The sequence below is a fragment of the Mustela nigripes genome, chromosome 4 (genome assembly GCF_022355385.1).
Source record: "Mustela nigripes isolate SB6536 chromosome 4, MUSNIG.SB6536, whole genome shotgun sequence".
Classification (NCBI taxonomy): domain Eukaryota; kingdom Metazoa; phylum Chordata; class Mammalia; order Carnivora; family Mustelidae; genus Mustela; species Mustela nigripes.
The window spans coordinates 109,864,437-109,884,639 of NC_081560.1; the positions used below are offsets into that span (position 1 = coordinate 109,864,437).

General features: G+C 47.4%; 1 protein-coding gene and 1 long non-coding RNA gene across 4 annotated transcripts in view; both read right to left on the reverse strand.

The window, feature by feature from the left end:
* Positions 1–801: 801 nt before the first annotated feature.
* LOC132016165 (uncharacterized) lies at positions 802–11,524 on the reverse strand. Of its 2 annotated transcripts, XR_009403905.1 has the most exons (4): positions 9,554–11,524; positions 7,810–8,117; positions 7,353–7,459; positions 802–1,471 (listed from the first exon to the last, which is right to left on the reverse strand). It is a non-coding gene; the product is annotated as an uncharacterized LOC132016165 (long non-coding RNA). The 2 variants fall into 2 exon arrangements; XR_009403904.1 differs by having other exon boundaries at positions 7,353–8,117.
* Positions 11,525–11,604: 80 nt separating this feature from the next.
* The window catches only part of SLC35F3 (solute carrier family 35 member F3), a 374,451-nt gene continuing 365,852 nt past the window's right edge, over positions 11,605–20,203 (reverse strand). The window contains exons 5-8 of one of the 2 annotated variants that reach the window (XM_059397302.1): positions 19,649–19,774; positions 17,455–17,647; positions 16,603–16,692; positions 11,605–13,076 (exon numbers count right to left, since the gene is read on the reverse strand). In XM_059397302.1, coding sequence (XP_059253285.1) covers positions 12,841–13,076; positions 16,603–16,692; positions 17,455–17,647; positions 19,649–19,774 — 645 coding nt within the window. In that variant the 3' untranslated portion in view covers positions 11,605–12,840. The remainder of the gene's footprint in view (positions 13,077–16,602; positions 16,693–17,454; positions 17,648–19,648; positions 19,775–20,203) is intronic. The other variant, XM_059397303.1, reaches the window with a different exon arrangement.

Here is a 20,203-nt window from a genome sequence, read left to right on the forward strand (position 1 = left end):
TTGGTTGAAAACTGGACATTTTTATATTCTAATGTGCAACTTCGGAAGTAATGCTCTCTCCCTTACTTTTTATGTTTTGTTCTGTGTTTGTGTGTGTTTTTGGTTGTTGAAAGCCGTAGTTGTCCATTTGTTTATTGACTTTCCCAAACTATTATTGCAAAGAATGTATTTCTTGCCATGTGTGGTCACTAAAGTCTGTTCCTTATCTTTTGTTTGGCTAGTATTTTGACAGAGATTTCTTTGGATGCCACCAAACACACACACAGCAATCAAACATACATACAATAAGAGAGACAGAAAAAATCACCTCTTGCAATCTTTGTAGACTGGATCTGTGTCAGTGGCCTCATTCAGCATTCAGAGAGGTTTGCACTGAGCTTGGAGATCAAGCCAAGGCTGAATGTTTAGGATCTCTCTGAAAAGACCCAAAGTGAAAGCTCAGGGTTTTTTTCTGAGCATGAGTTTTGTCCTTGACATGGATATGGCTTTCTCAATTCCCCAGTATACAATGGGTGGATTTGAATATTCTAATTTCCCAAAGAAACTCATGTCAATGTTTGCTTTAGAGAGTCTAATGCAGGTTTAAGCTATAATCTTTTGCCTCATGCAGCTACCCGTTGTTAGTTCAACCTGCAGTGTTTCCAGCAATGTCCGTCACTTTTTTGGCCTGAGTTCTGCATTAGGTAAAACAGAGACAAATGCCTTGCATCAGACCTCCACGTACCCACTGGACAGGTTAGAACAGATATTCACTGTGTATTGGTCTTCAAAGGCTGCTGTAACAAAATACCACAGACTGCGTAGAATAAACAACAGATTTTATTTCTTCACAGTTCTAGAAGCTAGAAGTCTAAGGTCCAGTTGCTATCAGGGTTGGTTTTGGGTAAAGCCACTCTTCCTGGCTTACAGATGGCTGTTGTCTTGCTGTGTCCTCACACAGGCTCTTCTTACAAGGACACCCATCCTACTGGATTAGGGTCCCACCCTTGTGACCTCAATTAACCTTAGTTCTTTCCCTTAAGGCCCTTTCTCCAATACTGTCACATTGGGGGTTAGGGCTTCAACATATGAATTTTGAGGGGGGTGCGATTCAGTCCATAACACATAATGACTTGTGGGTAAGGTCTTCACAACTCCCTCCAGAGCCAGGGACCAGAAATGTGGACTGCTAAGTTTTTAAGACCAAAACTGCTGCTGTACTGGGGAGGACATGGGGGAAAGACAAGTAAAAAGATCACCATGAAATTTCCCACCATTTTGAAATTCCCATTTTTTGAGTCTGTGCTCATTTGGTTGCCATAAACTTTTGACTGTTTTCCAGAGTTCTGGTAAAGTTGGTACTGACAGTTCTTGGTTTTCCATGTTTCTGGGGGGAGGGCTTCAAGAACTTGGAGCTGCCTTTCCCATCAATTTGCTGATATCAGTCTAGTCCACATTTCTTGAAAGCTGAGCTCTTGTAATCCCATTGTGCCTAGAAGACAAGAGAAGAGCTAAATAAATACTGAATATGCTCGGCAATCTTTGTGAGCATCTAGGCTAACACAGTGATGGATGAGAGCTTAAAGCTTTCTGGGAACTTCAAGGCTCTGGAAGGACCACTGAGGAACGAAGAATCTGGGGACTGGAACAGACCAGAAACTGCAGGAAACTGAGATCACCAGGAGTCACAAATGTCCAAATCCAGAAATTTGAGTGTAAACATGTTCTGCTATATTATATTTATGATGATTCTTCTTCAAATGCTTCAGGATGATGTGTGCATGTGGGAAAGTTCGTTAACCCTAATGTGTATCAGTATTTTGGGATGGTTTAATTATCACTGCAAGTGGTAGAAGTACTTTGACAGAATACTTCAATTTTTATTCCTTGTTTAAAGAAGGCGTAGTATCGCCAAGCTCAACAGACTACACAAGGAGTCAGCAAATTGCATCCCAAGGGCTAAATCTTGTCTGATGTAAGTTTTTGTAAAACACATTTAATTGGAATACCACTATTCTATCATATATATATATCATCTTTGGCATCTTTTGTGCTATGAAATAGAGTTGAATAGTTATGACAAAGACCATACAGTCTGCAAAGCCTAAAATTTTACTACCTGTTCCTTTATAGTGAAATTGGCTAACTGTTGCTCTGCAGCCTGGTATTTAAAGAACATTTTGGCAGGATATAACATCCTTGGTTCTCACTTCTCTCTTCAGTTTTTAGGAAATATTTCTCCATTACTATCTTGTTTTTTATGTCATTATTGAGACATCTAATGCCAATCTGATCTTTTTTTTTTTTTTTTAAGCTTTGTGAGTGGACTCATCTTTGCTGGAGTTCCCGCTATTTTTTTCCCTTTAACGTCCAATGATTTTACTAGATATATATTTTGAGATTGACCATTCTGGGTCAACTGTCTCAGGTATACATTTGTTCTTTTCTGTGTTCAGATCTTTTATTTCCATAAAATTTTCTTGAATTACTAATTTAAACATAATGACCCATTGTTTTGTCTTCTTTTCAAGGGACTTCTATTATTTATAAGTTGCAAATGTTGGGTTTTCTTTGTGGATTTTATACGTCTAGGCTGGCCATATCCTTTTGTACCTATTCATTGATTTATCTTTAGTCTTGATTTTTCTAATTCTTCTACTTGGTCTCTACATTTTCAAATCTATTCTCTCTAGGTATTTTATAAAGTCTTCATTTCTGAGATGATTTTTTTCCCCTTCATTTCTTGAGTTTGTTTAACTCTTATTCCACATTTTCATATTTTTTTTGTTCATTTCTCTTCTGAGTTTTGAATTTCTTATTCAAGGGGTTCTCTCACGTCTGCACATGACTGATATTCAATGTTATTTAATTCATGTTAGGATAAGGACCAAGGTGGAGGGAGAAGAATTAAAAGATACTCAGAGGAGGAGGGGTTAAAACCGTGTAGGCTTTGGATAGTAAGTGGAGAGTTTGCCAAGACTCAACATTGAGTCCAATGTGGAGAACTGTGGGCTTTCACTAGGTGTTTGGCTTAGAAGCTTGGACTTAGTTTAGAAATTGGAGTTTCCGTTATGCAGGAATTTCCCAACAGAGCCTCAGTGTCTTTATTCGGGGAAACAACTGGAATGACTCAGAGACCTCTGAAGGACATTTAACAACATCTAGGCCATTCCCAGCATCTGAAGTTTGGGTCGCATCAGTAGCCAAGCAATCCCCCAATTTAGGAACGATCATTTTAGATTCAGTCTTTCCTGTGTCAGCTCTGCATTAAGTGTTGTTAGTATCAACTTGCACCGATGAGCCCCCTTTCCAATATTCACTATAGACATTAACAACAAGCATGTCAAGGATTCCCATAGAAAATGGGGAAAATAGACCCTATGTGCTCTAGTTACTGGAAACCCAGGGGATACACAGTTCACATTGAATAGGAAGTGTCTTATCTTTGCCCACTGTGTACCAACCCTTTCATGAACCTTAGGATTATAGGGGAAACACTGGGATCATTTTGTATGAAATAGGTAAACTTAATCATTATTTGACAAGGCCCTAGGAGAATTCTCTGACGCTGATTATTGGGATATTTGTGAAGATTCCTGAGATGTTTACCCTGTACTGTCCAAGGAGAACTAATATAATTGTTATAAATTATGTTAAATTATTTAAAAGTTTATGAGAACAAGAGTCAATTCAATACACATTTATGTTCTATTGTTTATGTGGGACTCTGCTGGGTGGAAAGGCAACAATGTAAGAAACACAAATTTGTTTTGTTTTGTTCTTAGGGGTATTAATACTAGAAGGAGGGAGAAGTCTCGACTACAACGTGGTACAAGAGAAAGAGAAATTGTGGGTTACAAAGCAGGCATGTTAATAGTCATGGGGGTGAATGAGGAAGGTTTCATTAAGGAGGAAACATCTGAAGTACATATGTAAGAACATGTAAGATTTTGCCAGGCAGAAAGAGGGACAGAAGGAGGAATTCCACGGAGAATTAACAGCACTACCAAGACAAAAGAAAATAGAGTATCTTTGGGAAATAATCAGCAGTCCTGTGGGGTTGAAGGGCAGGAGATGTGGGGCGCTGTAATGACAGGTGAGTTTGGAAGGATTAATTACTGCTAAATAATGGTGGGCCTTGAATCCAGGCTAGAGATTACAGGTTTATTTAATAAAGCATGGGAAGATGCTGAAGATCTTTGGGTAAGACAGTGACACAACCCCAGCTCTACAGGATGTGGAGGACAGATCAGAAGACTCATAACAGCCTGGGTGAAATGTATTAGGAAATGAAGTAGAATAGTGGTGCTGGTGACAGAGTGCAGGGGAGGGCTTACACATGATTTGGAGTTACGATACTACTGATTTGGAAGTGAATAGCATAGTGGTTGCTGGTATAAGAATAAGGAAGAAGTTAAGGGTGGTATCAAGATTTTATGCATTATAGTAAAATCATATTGATGCCAATTAATGCCAATAGGGTAAGAAGGAGGAGTAGTCCTCTGGATGAGAAAATAAATTGTATAGCTTGGGACAGGTTAGTATGGAAGAACACGTGGAGAGAAATGTCTGGGAGATGGTTAAAAACTCAGATTTGAAGGACTGGCCGAGATTTGGAAGTGATTTTCAAGGGTGTGAAAATTAGACTCACAAAACTGGGTGAAAATGGAGACAAGGTGGCCTTGGATGGAAAAGGAAGTGCTAGGATGTTCTTCAAAGGAAATAATTGCTAGAGGCTGGAAGATGTGCTACAGTGATGGCGGTAAGGATGATGATGATGAAGATGATGCCTTCATCATCTTCTTACATTGAGAGACAGTGCTAAATTTTCATACATATTCTTTTGTTTTACCTTGACGATCTCCTAAGTTAGGCTGTTTTATTCTTATTTGACAGGTGAGAAAACTGAGACTAAGTAATGTTAGGTGACTTGCCCACAGTCATGAAACTCTAAATTGTAGAGCTGGGCTCTGAATCCAGTTCCGTCTGCCCCCAAATTCCATGTTATCAACCACAGTATTCTTCTGCTGTAGCTCTGCCCTGAACCTGGTGAGACTCTATTTCTAGGAATTTGAAGACAAAGACTATGAACCAAGGGAAAGAGAAGAAGGACTAGAGACACAGAGATGGTAAAGTGGCATCAATGTGTGCTGAATTCACCCAGGTGTAAGACTAAATGATCCATTTCTTTGTGCTGCAAATTCAGTGTTCCAAACAAATGTTCTCGTCATTCAGGGCAACGTGGGGAATATGAATGGATCATTAAACCTCCACTTCTGAGGGTTTTGAGCAAGGTGGACTGAGTGTATTACCCACCAGTGTATTCAGAAATATAAACAAGGGCACCTGGTGGCTCAGTCGGTCAAGTGTCCAACTCTTGCTTTTGGCTCAGGTCATGGTCTTACAGTCACAGGATCCAGCCTTGCATTGGGTTCTGCGCTCAATGTGGAGTCTGCTTCAGATTCTCTCCCTCTCTCCCTCTGCCCCTCCCTGCTCATGCTCTCCATGCTCACATAAATAAAAATCTTTAAAAAAATGAGATTAAAAAAAAATATATATATATATATAAACAAGTGGGCATGTCCCATAGTCAGAGCTGTAGAGGGCAAGAGGCCAGTCAGTAAGGTCCAGAAGAGCTGTGGGGACCACACCTGGGTGTGGGAGCACACTCAAGAGGAGTGCTTGGTGAGCTGCAAACACGTACAAATATTGATTCTTGTTGCTGCTGTGTTGGGGGTGGTCGTGGTGGTGCTATTAGTGAAAATAGAAGTCAGTGGGAAGCAAAGGGAAAGTAGAAGTCAGTGGGGCAGAAGCAGGAGAGAACTGGGAGTGGAAGCGAAAGAGAAGGAACCAAGTCCATGATGGCAGAGAGGCTGACAAGAGAAGTCGGGGATGGGTAGCCTTATAATTTTGCTGGGGTGGGAAAAAAACTGCCATTAGCTTCCATTAGAAATCAATACCAGAAAGTAACTTTGTGGGCACGATGGCATTTGTAGAAAATGCCCAGCCTTTACAGAGCTTTTGTACTCAATGAGTGCTTTCGAAGTCCCAGTAGACCTTTCTATTTGCCAAGCTTCCAGGAAAGTCCTAGACAAAAATCACTCAGCAGAGAAGAATGCCCTTAGAGCCTTTCCCTCTGTGTGGTCTCCTCACAGCCCAAAGGTGGGGGGCAGGGGTCGATGAAGGCAGCCTGCTCTGCCTCTCCCAGCCACATGGCCTAGGGCAAGTCCCTTGATAATGACTTATTAGAGCCAAAGAACATTCTGCAGATTGCAAGCTGCTTTCACTAACCTATCCCTGAGAACCCTGGGGACCAGAGTTTCATAGCATATTATGTATTTGATTAATCGTAGCAGTTGACATTTAAGAAGCAGATGTCCTTCTTACTGTTTCTGCCTTCAAAATCTTTCTATTCATCTTGTGCTCGGAAGTCTTGATCAAATTATAAACATATAATGTATTATTAGCACCAGGGTACAGGTCCAAAATTTTTTAAGTTACCTTTTGGCATCTAAAATTCGAATAGCATTTCCTATAGGATAAAAGATAGCAGAACATGGGTTATTTGCTAAGTTCTTAGAAATACCAAGACAAATGCTCTGTAACAGATAAAACCTAGAATTTGGGGGAAGTCTAGAAGTCTACAAACCCAAAAATTAACCTGTAAAAGCTTTTGATGCAATAATGTCCTTCAGTGAGTTGGATCTGGGGATGGTTAAATGTCTAAATGTGCTTTGGACTTTAAATAGGGGCTAGTGGTAAGATCTGGTTTAAAAAAATTAAGCTTTGGATTTCCAGAGATGGTCACTGGGCAGTAGCTGCTGGATGAGTCAATATCCAGCCCTAAATGGTATAATTTATACAAAATTTGTGATGTTTATGCAGTGATTAGCTTTTCGTGGATGACTTATTTAAACAAAATTTGTTAACAAATGGAAGCAGCCTAATGGCTGGAAAGAAGTAGTAATCAAGAGCCCATAGTAAATGCAGCAAAGGCACATGCGCACGCACCCCTCTCCCACACACAGGGACCATCTGGCAGAATGCCATTCAGCAGGGTTACCTCCAAGGCACAAATAGTTGCAAAATCCTTGGCAATGGCTGAATTCCCATTCCCACGGGGCTGCCTGTTCTATACACTCCAGATTATACAAGGTCCTCTGCAAATTCAATAAAGCAGAGAACACGGAGAATGAGGGAACACTGAGTAGGTACATCCGGTTAGCATAACTGACCTTGCAGTTCTCATAAATGGAGGTGCAAAGACCACTGGTCAGGGGATTAAAAAAGCCAAACTCTAATTCCTGACACAGAGGTATCAGTTGGGAAAAGAAGATCATGGGGATACATGGGTGACTCCATTGGTTACGCACCAGCCTTCTGCTCAGGTCATGATCTCGGGGTCCTGGGATGGAATGCTGAGTCCGGCAGGAAGTCTGCCCCCTCTCCTTCTGCCTTCTGTTCCCCGCTCATGCTCTCTCTTCAATAAATAAAAAATCATGAAAAAAAAAAAAAAAAAGAGAGAGAACACCATAGTGATATACCACCATCTTTTCTTTCTTTATACCCAAATTGACCCCTTCTTGGTGGGCACAGACCAGCCAGAAGGTCCATCAAACTGACCCATTTTCTGAACTTCTAGCAGAAGTGAGAAGAGCTACTTCCAGGACTCTCCTCTCTGGCCTGTCAAGGAGCACCGCCATTTTGAAATTGCACGTTGAATATGAAGAGACACACGGAAGGGGTCTAGGTCCCATAGCTGTTGCTCAGGGGAGAGCTCTCTGGGGACCAGGAGTATGTTTTGGACATGAATGAGTTTGGGCTACTCACCAGCCATGTGTCTGATTGCACCTGGTATCACAAAATGCCCCCTCTCCCCTCAGGCACGCTGCTGCAGGTGGGCATAAACAGGGTTTCCAGAGCTATGGGTTAACTTTAGTTCCCCCCTAGCCTCTGATATCCCCCACATCACTAGCGCTCAGTAGATTCCTAAGAAACTGAAGAGATCAAGTGACCAGTTGCTCTTCTATTTCTAATGAGGAGGAAACACTGGAGATTCCTGGAATGTCCTTCTGGAGATTTTTATGTTCCGCTGGTTTTTTCCTTATGGTGAAGAACCTCTTCTTGAGGATGCTTTTCTGTGGAGATACAAAGACAAGTCAAAAACTAAGGAGGTACACTTGTTTTCTTATGTCCTCCTGTCACTCTCAGAGAGAAGCACCTGGGAATTCCCTCAAGCCCTTTTCAGGGCGATTCCTCAGTGGCGGGGATCCCTCTGGGGCCACTTTCCTCACGGGGCTCCAGCTATGACTTACTGAGGCTCCTAATACGACTGCATTCTTGCAGCACAGCATTATTGATGGCTTGCGGCTTTATGGGTATTCCCAAATATCCCCGGGATATTTCTCTTTTTTTGAGAAAAAAAATTTACTATTTTTTTGGTTCTAGCTAAAATTCGTAACTCATTACATTGTAACTACATGAAATCTCATTTCCTATGATTTTAGGAACTTGGTTTTTTTGATGATTTAGAGAAGATAGACCTCGGCTGACGTTTACTGGTATTTTAACTCAAGAGAAGGGTTTTTTTGGGGGTGCCTGGCTGGTTCCCCAAACTCTTGATCTTGGGGTCATATGCTTGAGACTCACATTGGGTACAGGGATCTACTTTAAAAAAAAAAAAAACAACGGAAAAGGTTTTCTTGAGAATTTGACAATGCTGAGTAGATGAAAAATTAGTTAAGGCAAAATACCATTGTTCAAAATTTCTTTAAAAACACGTTTTAAGCACTGTGAGGAACAGCCTCCTTATATATATATCATTGGTGCATTTCTTCTAAATCATTCCTATCAATTCTTTAAATCAGTTTGACCGAGGAGCCTGCTGGGCCATTGCAAGCCCAGCTGCATGGGAAGGATCTGTGGGAGCGTGAGTTCGAAGGATCCCTTTGGAAAAGGGCAGCAACCACCGATCTCCACACTGGGAGGAGCCTGCGGCCACAGGCAGGGAGCCCAGGGGACAGCTGGTTGGCATGGTCCTCCAGGGTCTGGCATGCCTGGCTCCAGAGCCACAGTCCTGGGAGATCGCAGCCTGCCGGCCGAGAGGAGTCCAACCCTCCCTCCCTCCCCTGGATGGCGGTCGGTCCAAGATGGAGCATCTGTTCCCTTCAGCTTCTGAAACAATGGAACATGCTGTTTCAAATAGGGATCACATGCTGGGCAGCCAAAAACAAGCCAAGGACCCAGGAAATGTCCTCTCTGCTTGTAAGATTTTGGCAAAGGAATTTTAACTCATTTTGTGTGGGGCAACCATTTCTCTATTATCTATCTACCGTCTATCCATCCACCCATCCATCATCTACTTTTTATCATTTATTTTTCAAACCACTTTACTGAGCTATAATCCACATGCCATGAAATTCTCCATTTAAAGTGTACAATTCGTTGAATTTTAAAATATTCACAGAACGGTGCAACCACCACCACATTCCAATTTTAGAACAAATCATTTGTTTTCAAAATTGAATATGCAGAACTCCCTATTATGCATCCTTGGCTAGATTTGGAAACACACCTGTTCTCCAGGGCGGGAGGTCTCTGGCAACAATGTCTTCTCTCTTGATTCTCTTTATCCTGGGCATCTGCACGGCAGATGTGAGCAGGTAGGAGCTCCTAGAGACAGCTCTGACGGGTTGTAGCAAGGCGGCTGGTCACTTCGCACCTGTATTCTGATGGAGCAGGAGGTAGGGCTGGAGGCTCTGAGGGTCTGGCACCTGGATCAGCAGCAGAGGCCCCTTACTCCCCTTTGTACCTTCTGTCTCCCCTCCTAATCCTCAAAAGGCGTGGAAATACAATCATCCCTGTGTTCTTATCCAGACTGGCCTCTAGAGGGCAGACGATTTCCCCAGACAGAGCAGAGATGGAGGCTGTTTTCCCAGAGTCACCCCAATGGTTCCCCTGGGAGGGAGTCTTTTCTGGGATTTTCTCTTCTAGATTCCTTCCGGGTTGGCCACAGCTCATCCCAGTCCTTGAAACCTGCTTGAGGTGGGGATGAGAGGTTGTGGTTTGGCTTCTTTCTGGAAAGAAACATCTCAAATCTCTCCTACCTTATTCCTGAAAGAGCCTTCAACCATTCCTAGAGTCCTAATCTTTTTTATTTCACATAGCTTAGCCTTCAAAGTTTCTTTTTTTATTATGATAAAATATACATGAAATTTACTATATAAGGATTTTTAGGGGTTCGGTTCATTCACATTATTGGGCGGCCATCACCACCACCCACCTCCCAGAACATCTTTATTTTACAGAATTAAAACTCTGTCCTCACTGAATGATGTCTCTTCATCCCCAGTCCCTAGTAACCGCCATTCTACCTTCTGGATCTATGAATTTGACGACTTTGGGTACCTCACATAAAGAGAATCCTATATTTGTGGATTTTTGTGACTTACTTCATTCGGCATTATGTCTTCAAGATTCATCCATGTGGCAACATCGGTCAGAATCCCCCCCCCCTTTTTTAAGGCTAAATACTATTCTGTTTGTGTACATGTTGTTTGTCTATTCAGCCACTGGCAGATGCTTGGGTGGTCTCCAACCCTCGGCTGCTGAGAATAAGGCTGCAGTGAACAGGGTGTACAAATATCCCTCCGAGCCCCTGCTTGCAATAATTTTGGGTCTTCATGGCCTTTTATGCCAATAGGAGAATGAGGTGACTCTACTCAAGGGCTGGGTTTCCCAATGTTTTCACATTATGGCTTACCTCCAAAATGTTTGCTTGCCCCCCTGAGGACACTGGAGAGGTCTGGAGCCCAGACAGAATCCTGGAGGGGACTCATCCCAGCTCCGTTGAGGGGGTGTATGGGATCCTCCTCACAGCACATACTGGACACGTCAGGCAGGGACCTCTCTGCCTTGGACAGCTCAGCTCCCGGGTTCCGACCCCACATAGCAAGCAAACACCCCATGGTGTGGAGTCTCTCTAGGTGTGGCTGGAAGGATGAGGTGTTCTCGCCATCTGCTCTCTCTGCTCACGCCCCCCTCCCACCCTTAGAGCACCTCTGTTTGCAGCTGCAGAGTGAGAGACATTGAACTTCACAGCCCCTGGCTGGAGCTGCCTGGAACAGAAATGTGTGTGTGCTACCGAAGCCAGTACAACAAACTCTCCAGAGCTAGAACGGGGTTAGGACGCGCAGGCAGAAGGGAGGTGTGTGAGGGGAGCTGGAAGACCATGTCAACATGGGGACTGCGGCTGCCGCTTGGAGGCAGCTAGGAGGGGTCAGTGCGAGCTGCTCGGATGAATGAGTCCATGCAAAAAAATGAGAGAGAACAGGGACACCCAGGGCTGAGTGGGGAGGGATGGGGCAGACAGGCACCTGGAGGGAAAGGAGAGGGGCACAAAGGAGAGATGGAGGTGAGTTCAGGAGCTCCTGCCCTTGTTTTGCTTTGGAGACAGTCAACTCTGTTGTTCCAGTAAGAATTTTCTTCCTCTGAGGTGTCTGGGCTGGTTCGCGAGCCTGGATGGGTCAGGAGGGCGGGACCTGCTGGGAGCCAAGGGGAAGGCGAGGAGGGAAGGGGCACAGTGGGGCTGTGACAAAGTGGCCACCAACGCGGTGCGAAATGCTTCTTTTTTAAATAGTTTATTAATCTGTTTGGCCAAACAGGTAATGGAAACTGAGAATAATAATTTGCTACAAAGTTCAGGTCATGAATGCCCCTTTCCCCTAGGAAACGAAAGACTCCATGGTCACAGAATGCACCACTGGGTTATGACAACATTTCAAAATAAGGTTTCCATTTCGTATGTAACAATGTAAACTTCAAAAATAGTAAACTCTAACCCCCACGTCCCTCTTGACAGATCTATCACAGATAGAATTTTCTGGCAGACCTAAACTGTGTAAGTAAACAGCCTGGTGCTTTAAAAGTTTCATAAAAAGGTTTACAGATTCGGTAGATAATTTTTCCATCTTGGTCATGGAGTAAAAGCAACCAGCAGTTCACAGTCTCGCCGTGTCCATCTGACATGTGCAATGCACACCGCTAGCCATGTTCCCTTACACTGGTCGTCAGCCTGTTGTTTTTGTACATGTACACACACATAGTTTTGTTTCTAAAGATTTTGTACATCTAAATTATAAGACGGCGCCAGTGACTTACAATGTCACCTCGCTTCACGTAGGTAAGGACAAAAATTCTGTAGAAGGCACTGTAATTTCTCTTGCACGATCTTACACACTCACGTGAGAGCAGGCCAGCTGGGGCTCCGACTCCTCCTTCCCTCTCTGTAACCTGGCTGGGGCCTGTCCTCCACCTGCCACCCCCAGCTCAGCCACCGCCGGTGGGTCCCGAAGTCCGTTTGGACCTTTCTGCTTCCTCTCTTGGCATCCATCCCTCCATCCATCCTCCAACCACTCAAAGTGACTTACAGTTGTCTTTTGGTTCATTTGAAATCCCTTAAAATTAAGAGTACAGCTCTGGTATAAAACAAAATGTGACCCTACCATAGCTGGAAAATAATCACAGTGTGCAATGTAATTTGCAGTTGCTAAGATTCAAAACACGCGCCCTGCCTCTTGTCCCCCCGAACACTGACATGGACTTTGACATTCATTTCGAAAGGGCCGGAGGCTCGTCTCTTCTCTTCCACTTGGAACTGGTACCCTTGGGTGAAAGGTCTGATGTGGGAAAAGTGCAAGCAAATTGGACATGCCAATAAATACCGTATAACTTACCGCAGGTTACCGGAACTGTACAGGTATGTACACACCTTACCCAACCGAGGGTTCCCCCGTCCGGAGCAGACCTCCGAGGCCCTAACCCGAGCGTGAGCGATCGCCGCAGAGTCCTGCAGGGCCGCGGTCAGCGCGCGAAGGAGGGCCGGGCCCTTCGGCTCTTGCTCTGAGGCCCCGAGCCCGGGTCCGCGCCGCCCTCTGCCGTCTCCTCCTTCTTCCTCACTTTGAGGCGGGTGAGAAGCTTGATGAGCCAGACGTCCCACTCCTCGGGCAGAAGCAGGAGGAGGAAGCCCAGGCCGATGATGATGATGGCGATAACCCGCACCCCGTTGAAGACTATCTTACTGGTGTAGTGATCCACCACTGCGCGAGACAGAGAGAAGCCCGGTTACTCCTAGACCCAGCCAGGCCCGGGCGCAGGGTGGGGCCCCGGGGTCGCCTCGTGCGCCGGCGCGGAGCTGCGGTCTTGCTTGACCGCGGAATCTTCCTCGGCGTGGCTTTGCTCCTGGCGGGCGCGGGCGGCCTCATAATTTTTTTAACAGCCCTCGGGTGTGAAACTCCTCCAGACTGACCTGGCACCGCAGTTCAGACACTGATATGCACCTCAAGTTTAACTGTAGCCAGTTAAACTGAGTGACCCCTGGGTGGCAGGACGCTGAAGACGTGACTGCTTTCTTCGTATTTTTGGTACTTTTTGGGTCTTCTACAATGATTTTTTTTTTTTAAGTTTTTATTTATTTGAGATAGAGCGAGGGAGAGAAAGCGAGAACCAGCAGCGGGGTGGGGCAGAGGGAGAGGGAGAGGGAGAAGCAGACTCCCTGCGGAGCAGGGAGCGCCCCCCCCCCACCTCCGCCCACCATGTAGGGCTCCGTCCCAGGACCCTCAGACCATGACCTGAACTGACGGTGGACGCTTAACCAATTGGGCCCCCCCCCCCCACGCCCCAGGGGGACACTCCTGCAATGACATTTTACATTTATAATTTCAAATTATATTTATAATTTAAAAGCATAAGTGCCCAGTATATGCATATATACAATTTGAAGACCAGACTCACACTGCTTTTTAGAAGATGTAAATTATTGTTCTGCCCCAGGGCACCATTAGCAGAGGCTTTGAAGCGCCCTGGGTCATCACTAAGTATTAAGGCTTCTTAAAGGTCTGCCGGCCCATGGCTCCTACCTGACTCACATCAGGTGAGGGAATGAAACGCGAAGCAGGTTTAATAAGAATCCACCTCATCATTCTCTCCTCAGCTAAATGGTCAAAAACATTGGGGATATTGGAGTTTTTGTTTTTGTTTTTGTTTTTTTGGTTTTAATTCCCTGTTTTCTTAATTAAGCCCGACAAAGCAGATTTGGGGCCTGCCCTTTGCGCAAGAGGCACCCACTGCGTTTCTTTTCTATCATTTGGTGAAAGAGGGTTTGCTGAGTTAGAGCAGGAGGCCTTGGAAAACCGACCGCTGCCACCTGTGGGCCTCCTCCAGCTGCCCAGGAGGTGGCCCCGCTCCCCCCTTCTCCCCTTCAGGGTCCTCCGCCTCCCCTGCCTTCCCCCTCCCCCTCCCCACCTGACTCTCACCTAGTCTATAGGGCATCAGAGAAAGAGAAAGGGATGAAAGTTAAACGCGAAAAAGAAAAATGTTTGCAGCCCGGTTGTGGAATTAAAGTGCCTCTTTTAAATAAGTCAGGCAGAGAAACACAAGTATCATATGATTTCACTCATATGTGGAATTTAAGAAACAAAACAGATGAACATAGAGGAAGGGAAGGAAAAATAAAGTAATAAAAACAGAGAGGAGGGCAAACCTTAAGAGACTCTCAACTCTAGGGAACACACTGAGGGTTGCTGGAGAGGGGAAGGGGTGGGCTGGTGAGGTGACGGGGTAGCTGGGAGGCGGGCATTAGGGAGGGCACTCAGTGGAGCGAGCCCTGGGTGTTCTGTGCAACTAGTGAATCACTAAATTCTACCTCTGCAAATAGTAATATACTATAAGCTAACTAACTTGAATTTAAATGAAATTTTAAAAAAAGAAATAAGAAAGAACATCATTTGAGATATAAAAAATAATAAAGTGCCTCTTTTATCTCACTGTAATTCAGAAATACTTGAATTTTTGGGACGCCTGGGTGGCTCAGTCATTAAGCCTTGCCTTCGGCTCAGGTTGTGATCTCGGGGTCCTGGGATCGAGTTCTGTGTCGGTCTCTCTGCTCAGCAGGGAGCCTGCTTCCCCCTCTCTCTCTGCCTGCCTCTCTGCCTACTTGTGATCTCTGTCAAATAAACAAATAAAATCTTTTAAAATAAAAAAGAAATACTTGACTTTTCAATAATGAAAGAACGTTCGGTACATTCGGCACACGGGGACCATCCATGAGCAGGGCACACAAGCAGCTCTAGCAGTAAACATCACAGCATGTTGGAAAGCCACCGGACCCCGCTCTCAGACATGGGGCCATGGTGGATCCCTTTGCTTCTCTTCTCCAGTTGCGAACTGAATGTGATTCCTTCCTCGGACACACGATCAAACCGTGTAGGGGAGTAATAAGAAGGGATTCTCACTGACCTCTCCGACATCTGGCTGTATGAGACAGGTCAAGTGGGCCTCCACCTAGGAGCTCATGAATGTCCCTCAATAAAAGCCCTTACATGCTTCCTGGCAGTGTGACTGCTGCGACTACAACGATGGAGTGAGGTGTGGGGGATAAGCTGATGCGTTATCTCTCCAGCAGCTCTGGGACTTTCAGCATTTTGAAATGTCGGGTGAGGGTCGGTCCTGCCTTCACTTTTAGGGGAGACAAGCTAAGGCCCGGAGGGGTGATAAGCTGGGACCACCATCCTCCAGGTGGGCAGGACCAGTGCCCAGATGCCCCGGCCAGGCCTTCTTCCCCACACTGCCCTGAAGTACCCCGAAAAGAGTCTGGGGCCAGGGACAGGCATGTGCAGAACACGTGGGACAGGAGGAGAAAAGAAATCACAAGAAAAGGCTTAGGAAACTGAGAGCTGTTTTGCTTACTGATGCCACATCGGACAGGATAAAGATGTGCCATTCCCTGGGTGAATCCTCTAGTGGCCTGTGGGTAGGAGGGTCGGGATGGATGTGGCTTTGGGGGAGGGGCCTGTGCCAGGGCCAAGGGGGTGAGCGTGATGGAGGGACCGGACTTATAGACTTATGAACCCTTCTCTGGCTAAGAACAGGCCGGATGGGGCCGTCAGGGGTGAGGAGGGGGCTCCGGGAAGAAAATCCAAAACAGACACCAGAATGAACCAGCAAAAGGAAGGCGGGGAGGGGCTGTCGACCACAAGTTTTTGGAAGAGCCGAGCTGCCAGGTGATTGCTTTGGTGAGTCCCCAGGGAGAAAGCACAGCAAGGTCCGGAGGAACTGGCCAGCGTGCTCTCGAGCTTCTGGGAGGTGCGAACAATGTTTGTGTTTCCTCAGTTTACAAACACTACGCCATCCCTGTCACAGCCCAAGCACCCTTTCCCCTCCAGAAAGTCACTTACAAAACTGAATATTTTTCCTGCTACCCCATTTTCCAAGCTTATTACTAAGATTAATGAGATTCATCTCTGGTTCCCACACCAGTTAGAACCTAGATGGCTGGAGACCGTCATATGTCGGGGTGGTGAGTGAAAACCCAGGCAGTCTGGAGAGACAGCGTGTATGCAACACACGCCAACCTTCTACCCAAGTGCCTTCTTTCTACACCGAAGGGCAGCGATGCTTTCCATACAGGCACAGCAAGACTGCATGCGAGTGTGTGTGTTTGGGAGTGGGAGTATGTGTGTGTGTAAGTGTGTGAGTGAGTGTGTGTGTGAGTGTGTGTGTGTGTGTGTGTGTGTGTGTGTGTGTGTGTGTGTGTTCAGGCAGAGAGAGGAAGCCATACAGGCTTACCTGCATTCACAGGTACACTGAGGACAATTCCAACAGACATCAGAGTGGGATACGTAACAGCGATTCCAAAATTTAATACGATATTGAATGCTGAAATAAAGAACAGAAGAAGGGTATTATTCGTGCCTGGCCCTGGACTGCCGCCCTCCCTGGTCCGCACCTCCGGCCCCCAGCTTCTCTGGTGAGGCTGGAGTCAGGGACTTACGACTGCCCTTTGCTGTGACTCAGGCAGCCTGGGTGGGGATCAGGGACAAATATCCCAAAGAAGCAGCGTTCCTCCTCCCCTCCTGAGCTCTGAAGGAGAGCAAGGAAATTTGGAAAAGGTCGTCAGTGAAAGGCGCTGGAAGAGAGGAGTGGGATGGTGGACTCAAGCCACTAACTTGGCTTTTCTCCGTTGCCGGTGGTGACTCTGGGGGAGGACGGCCAGGTGCCTTGGGTTATGCATTCTGAGATGGGGACTGGGGGAGACCCATCCCTGGCTACTTTCCTGCCTAGGACCAGCCTCCTACCAAGTAATCGTGGTGACGATATTCATCGTAATGATAACTGAGAAAAGGCACTGGGCTCTGACCCCCTCAGACCTTCACCGGCCGGCTCCCTCCCGGGCCTGTAAGGACTGTTCTGCTGTCGGGAGGTCACGCGCAGCACTGTCCGGAGTGGCGGTGCCCCTGGCTACTGCTGCCAAGCCTGCGGTTCTGGAGTTAGAACCCGGTGGACACAAGGGTCTTGAAGAGCACTGGGGACTTAACGATAGAATGCTGCTCTTCGTGAGGGCACAGTTTACAGATGGCCCTGGAGCTGCCCGGGGCCCGCTAGTCCGTGTCTCTTGGGCCGGGGTCAGTCAGCACTTACTCAACAAGAGGATTGAAAATCCACAAAGGTTCCCCCATGGAATGTCATGGAACGAGCTCCAGTATTCCACTTTGGTGAAGTAGAGGATGACGGGGATACAGGTGATGAAGAGGATGTTAAACACGCCCAAAATGGACAAAAATAAGGCGGCTTCTCCGAACTTAGCACTGCCCAGGAGGAGCTTGAATAGAACCTGCCGGAGAAAGCAGAGGAGGGTGGGTGACGGCTCGTCCCTGCCGCCATCATGCCACTGGGGCGGGGGGTGCGCCCGAGGAGGCTGGGCCGGGGGTGCTGGGTCGCAGCCGGGGTATGGGCAAATGCGGCCTCACTCGGCCTTCAGGGAGAGGGTGGTGGGGTTAGTGATAGGTGCGCGGCACAAGCACCCGGACCTCGGCAGCGCCCCGGGGGACAGCGACACATCTCTGGCCTCATGGAGGGCATCTCCGGGAGTCACGGCTCTGACACGAGGCTCCCTTTGTGTTGCAGTCAGGACAGCACGTCCCAGCTTCAGGGCGTCCGAAGACGGGGACGCCGCAGAACTTAGAGCTGCCACGAGGATGCATTCCTCTGGGGACCTCGGTTTTGAACGACACAGCCAGACCCCCGGGGCAAAGGGCTTTGGCTGCGAAGACATTTTCTATAAATCGAAGGTAGAGAGATTGTAATGCTCACAGCTCATCTCTGCTCCACACCCCCCACCCCGTTCCAGAAACAGCGTGGGGTTTAGCAGCGTGCACCCCGCTTTGACTTCTTGCACCTGTTCTTGTCTGTATGTATTTCAGGTGTGTGAGGCCCAGGAGAGGGACAGACGTGCCTGGAGTGGCCGGGAAGCTTGGAGGACAGGGGCAGCCGCCCCCGTGTTCCGGGGACCCAGCCACCACCAGGGAACGGATTTGGGTCCAGCTCGAGTCTCTGCACAGTTGTGTCTCCCACTTCGCCTGCCTCTTCCTTTTTCAGCCACTTCACCAATCTTTTCAGGTATTTCTGGGCATTTGCGCACGAAGCATGAAAAGAGGAATAAATTGCTTTCAGCCTTCCACCCACTGGCCTCTCTGGATAAAGATCAGGCCGTGGGGGAGATGGGAAAGGGGAGTCGAAATCAGAATTATCTGTGTTCATCGCAGATTGCATTTCTGTGTGCCCTGCTTCCCGTTAGCATGCAGCGGAGTGAGGCCAGCAGAGTGTGGCCTGGTCCCATCTTCTGCATTTGAATAGTGGCTTTGAAGCCTGACAGTGGTGTGGGGCTATTGTGTCTTCCTGGGAGATGGGTCCCAGAGCAGGTAGACAGCGTGTGTGCCTCTGGCTGTGGGCAGTGAGGGCGGGGAGCTGATGAGGACGGGAAGGTACAGTCATTTCCCATTCTCAAACCACAGAATGTGTTACACACAGACCTGGCAAAAAACAAAGTGCCTTTTCTAACTCTCTCCCGTACTTCATTTTCCTGTCTTACGGCCTGGATCCACGAAGGGCTGTGGGTCTCCAAGCTAAAACCTCATTCCTCGTTGCATCCTCCAGGTCGGGGTCCCAACTTGGAGGCCCGAGAAAATCTGGAGTCTTCCCTCTGGAGGTGAAGGGATGAGAGAGGAAGCGAGGAGGGAGGAGAGAGAGCAGCAGCCAGAGCCGTGACGGGGGAGGGGAGGCGTGGGGGGTCAAACACGGCTTCATCCAGCCCTGCAGTTGGGACATGCTTTCTAGGGCTTCCCCACATTTTGTCAAAAATGTGTTATAATACCCGTATCACAGGAGTTGGGTTTCTATTTATTCAGCCTACAGGCAATGCTTAAAAGGCATGCGGATTCATGCTGAGTCCCGGTGGCTGCCCAAACTGTGCCATGAAAGATTTCAGTGATGAGGCTGCCCAAACTATTTGCATCATCTCTCCAAACACCGAGCCAGCCCCCCGGGGGCGCCGGTCCTTCTCCAGTCCTTGCCAACCAAAGAAGTCATGAAAATTCGTCGCTGCCCGTCCACTGTTCTGCCTGTTTTATGCCCAGTGCTGCAAAGAGATGGCCCTTGATGGAAAGGTCTAGAGAGCCGGAGCCAAAGCCGAGAGTGGGTGTGTCTCATCCCTGCGAGTCTGTCCACACACTGAGAAGAGCTGCTTGGCTTAAGGCACAGATGCCATCCAAGATGCCCCACGTGAGCCCGGCCAGCCGGCTGAGACCCGCTCTGAGGGCTCGCTCCCCGCGCATACCTTGTACAGGGCAGACATGGACGCAGAGCCCACCACCAGCGCTATGCCGATGACAGAGTGGCTGTGGAAGCCGTCGGCGTAGGTCATCATCACGATCCCAGCAATGGCGAGGATGGCGGCCACGATCTGCACAGAAGGGAGGAAACAGCGGTGAGAGGGTGGGGGGCCGTGGGACGGGCCACCGAGGTGGAAACGCTCAGGAGAGTCTCATGCGAGGGAAGAGAGTGGGGTCTCCTTTCCAGTTCTCTGGAAAACAAATGGGATTTCTGTTCTTGCTTAGGAAAGCTTTGTGCGATGGAACCCCTGGAACAGCTGGTGGCAAGGAGACCTGCTGTGGCCCGGGGTCACCTGGTGGCCTGGGGTCACCTGGTGGCCCGTCCCCCGTGGTGCTGGGAGACCGCAGAGAAAGCGGTCATGATGCCAACAGCAGGGGCCCTGGCCCTGACTAAGTTTGGTAGACCACCCTGGGAATGACCCCAGTTCCTGCCGAACCTTCTAAGAGCACGTGACATCTTGCCTCTTAGACACGTCGTATTTTAACAGAGAGGGGACTGG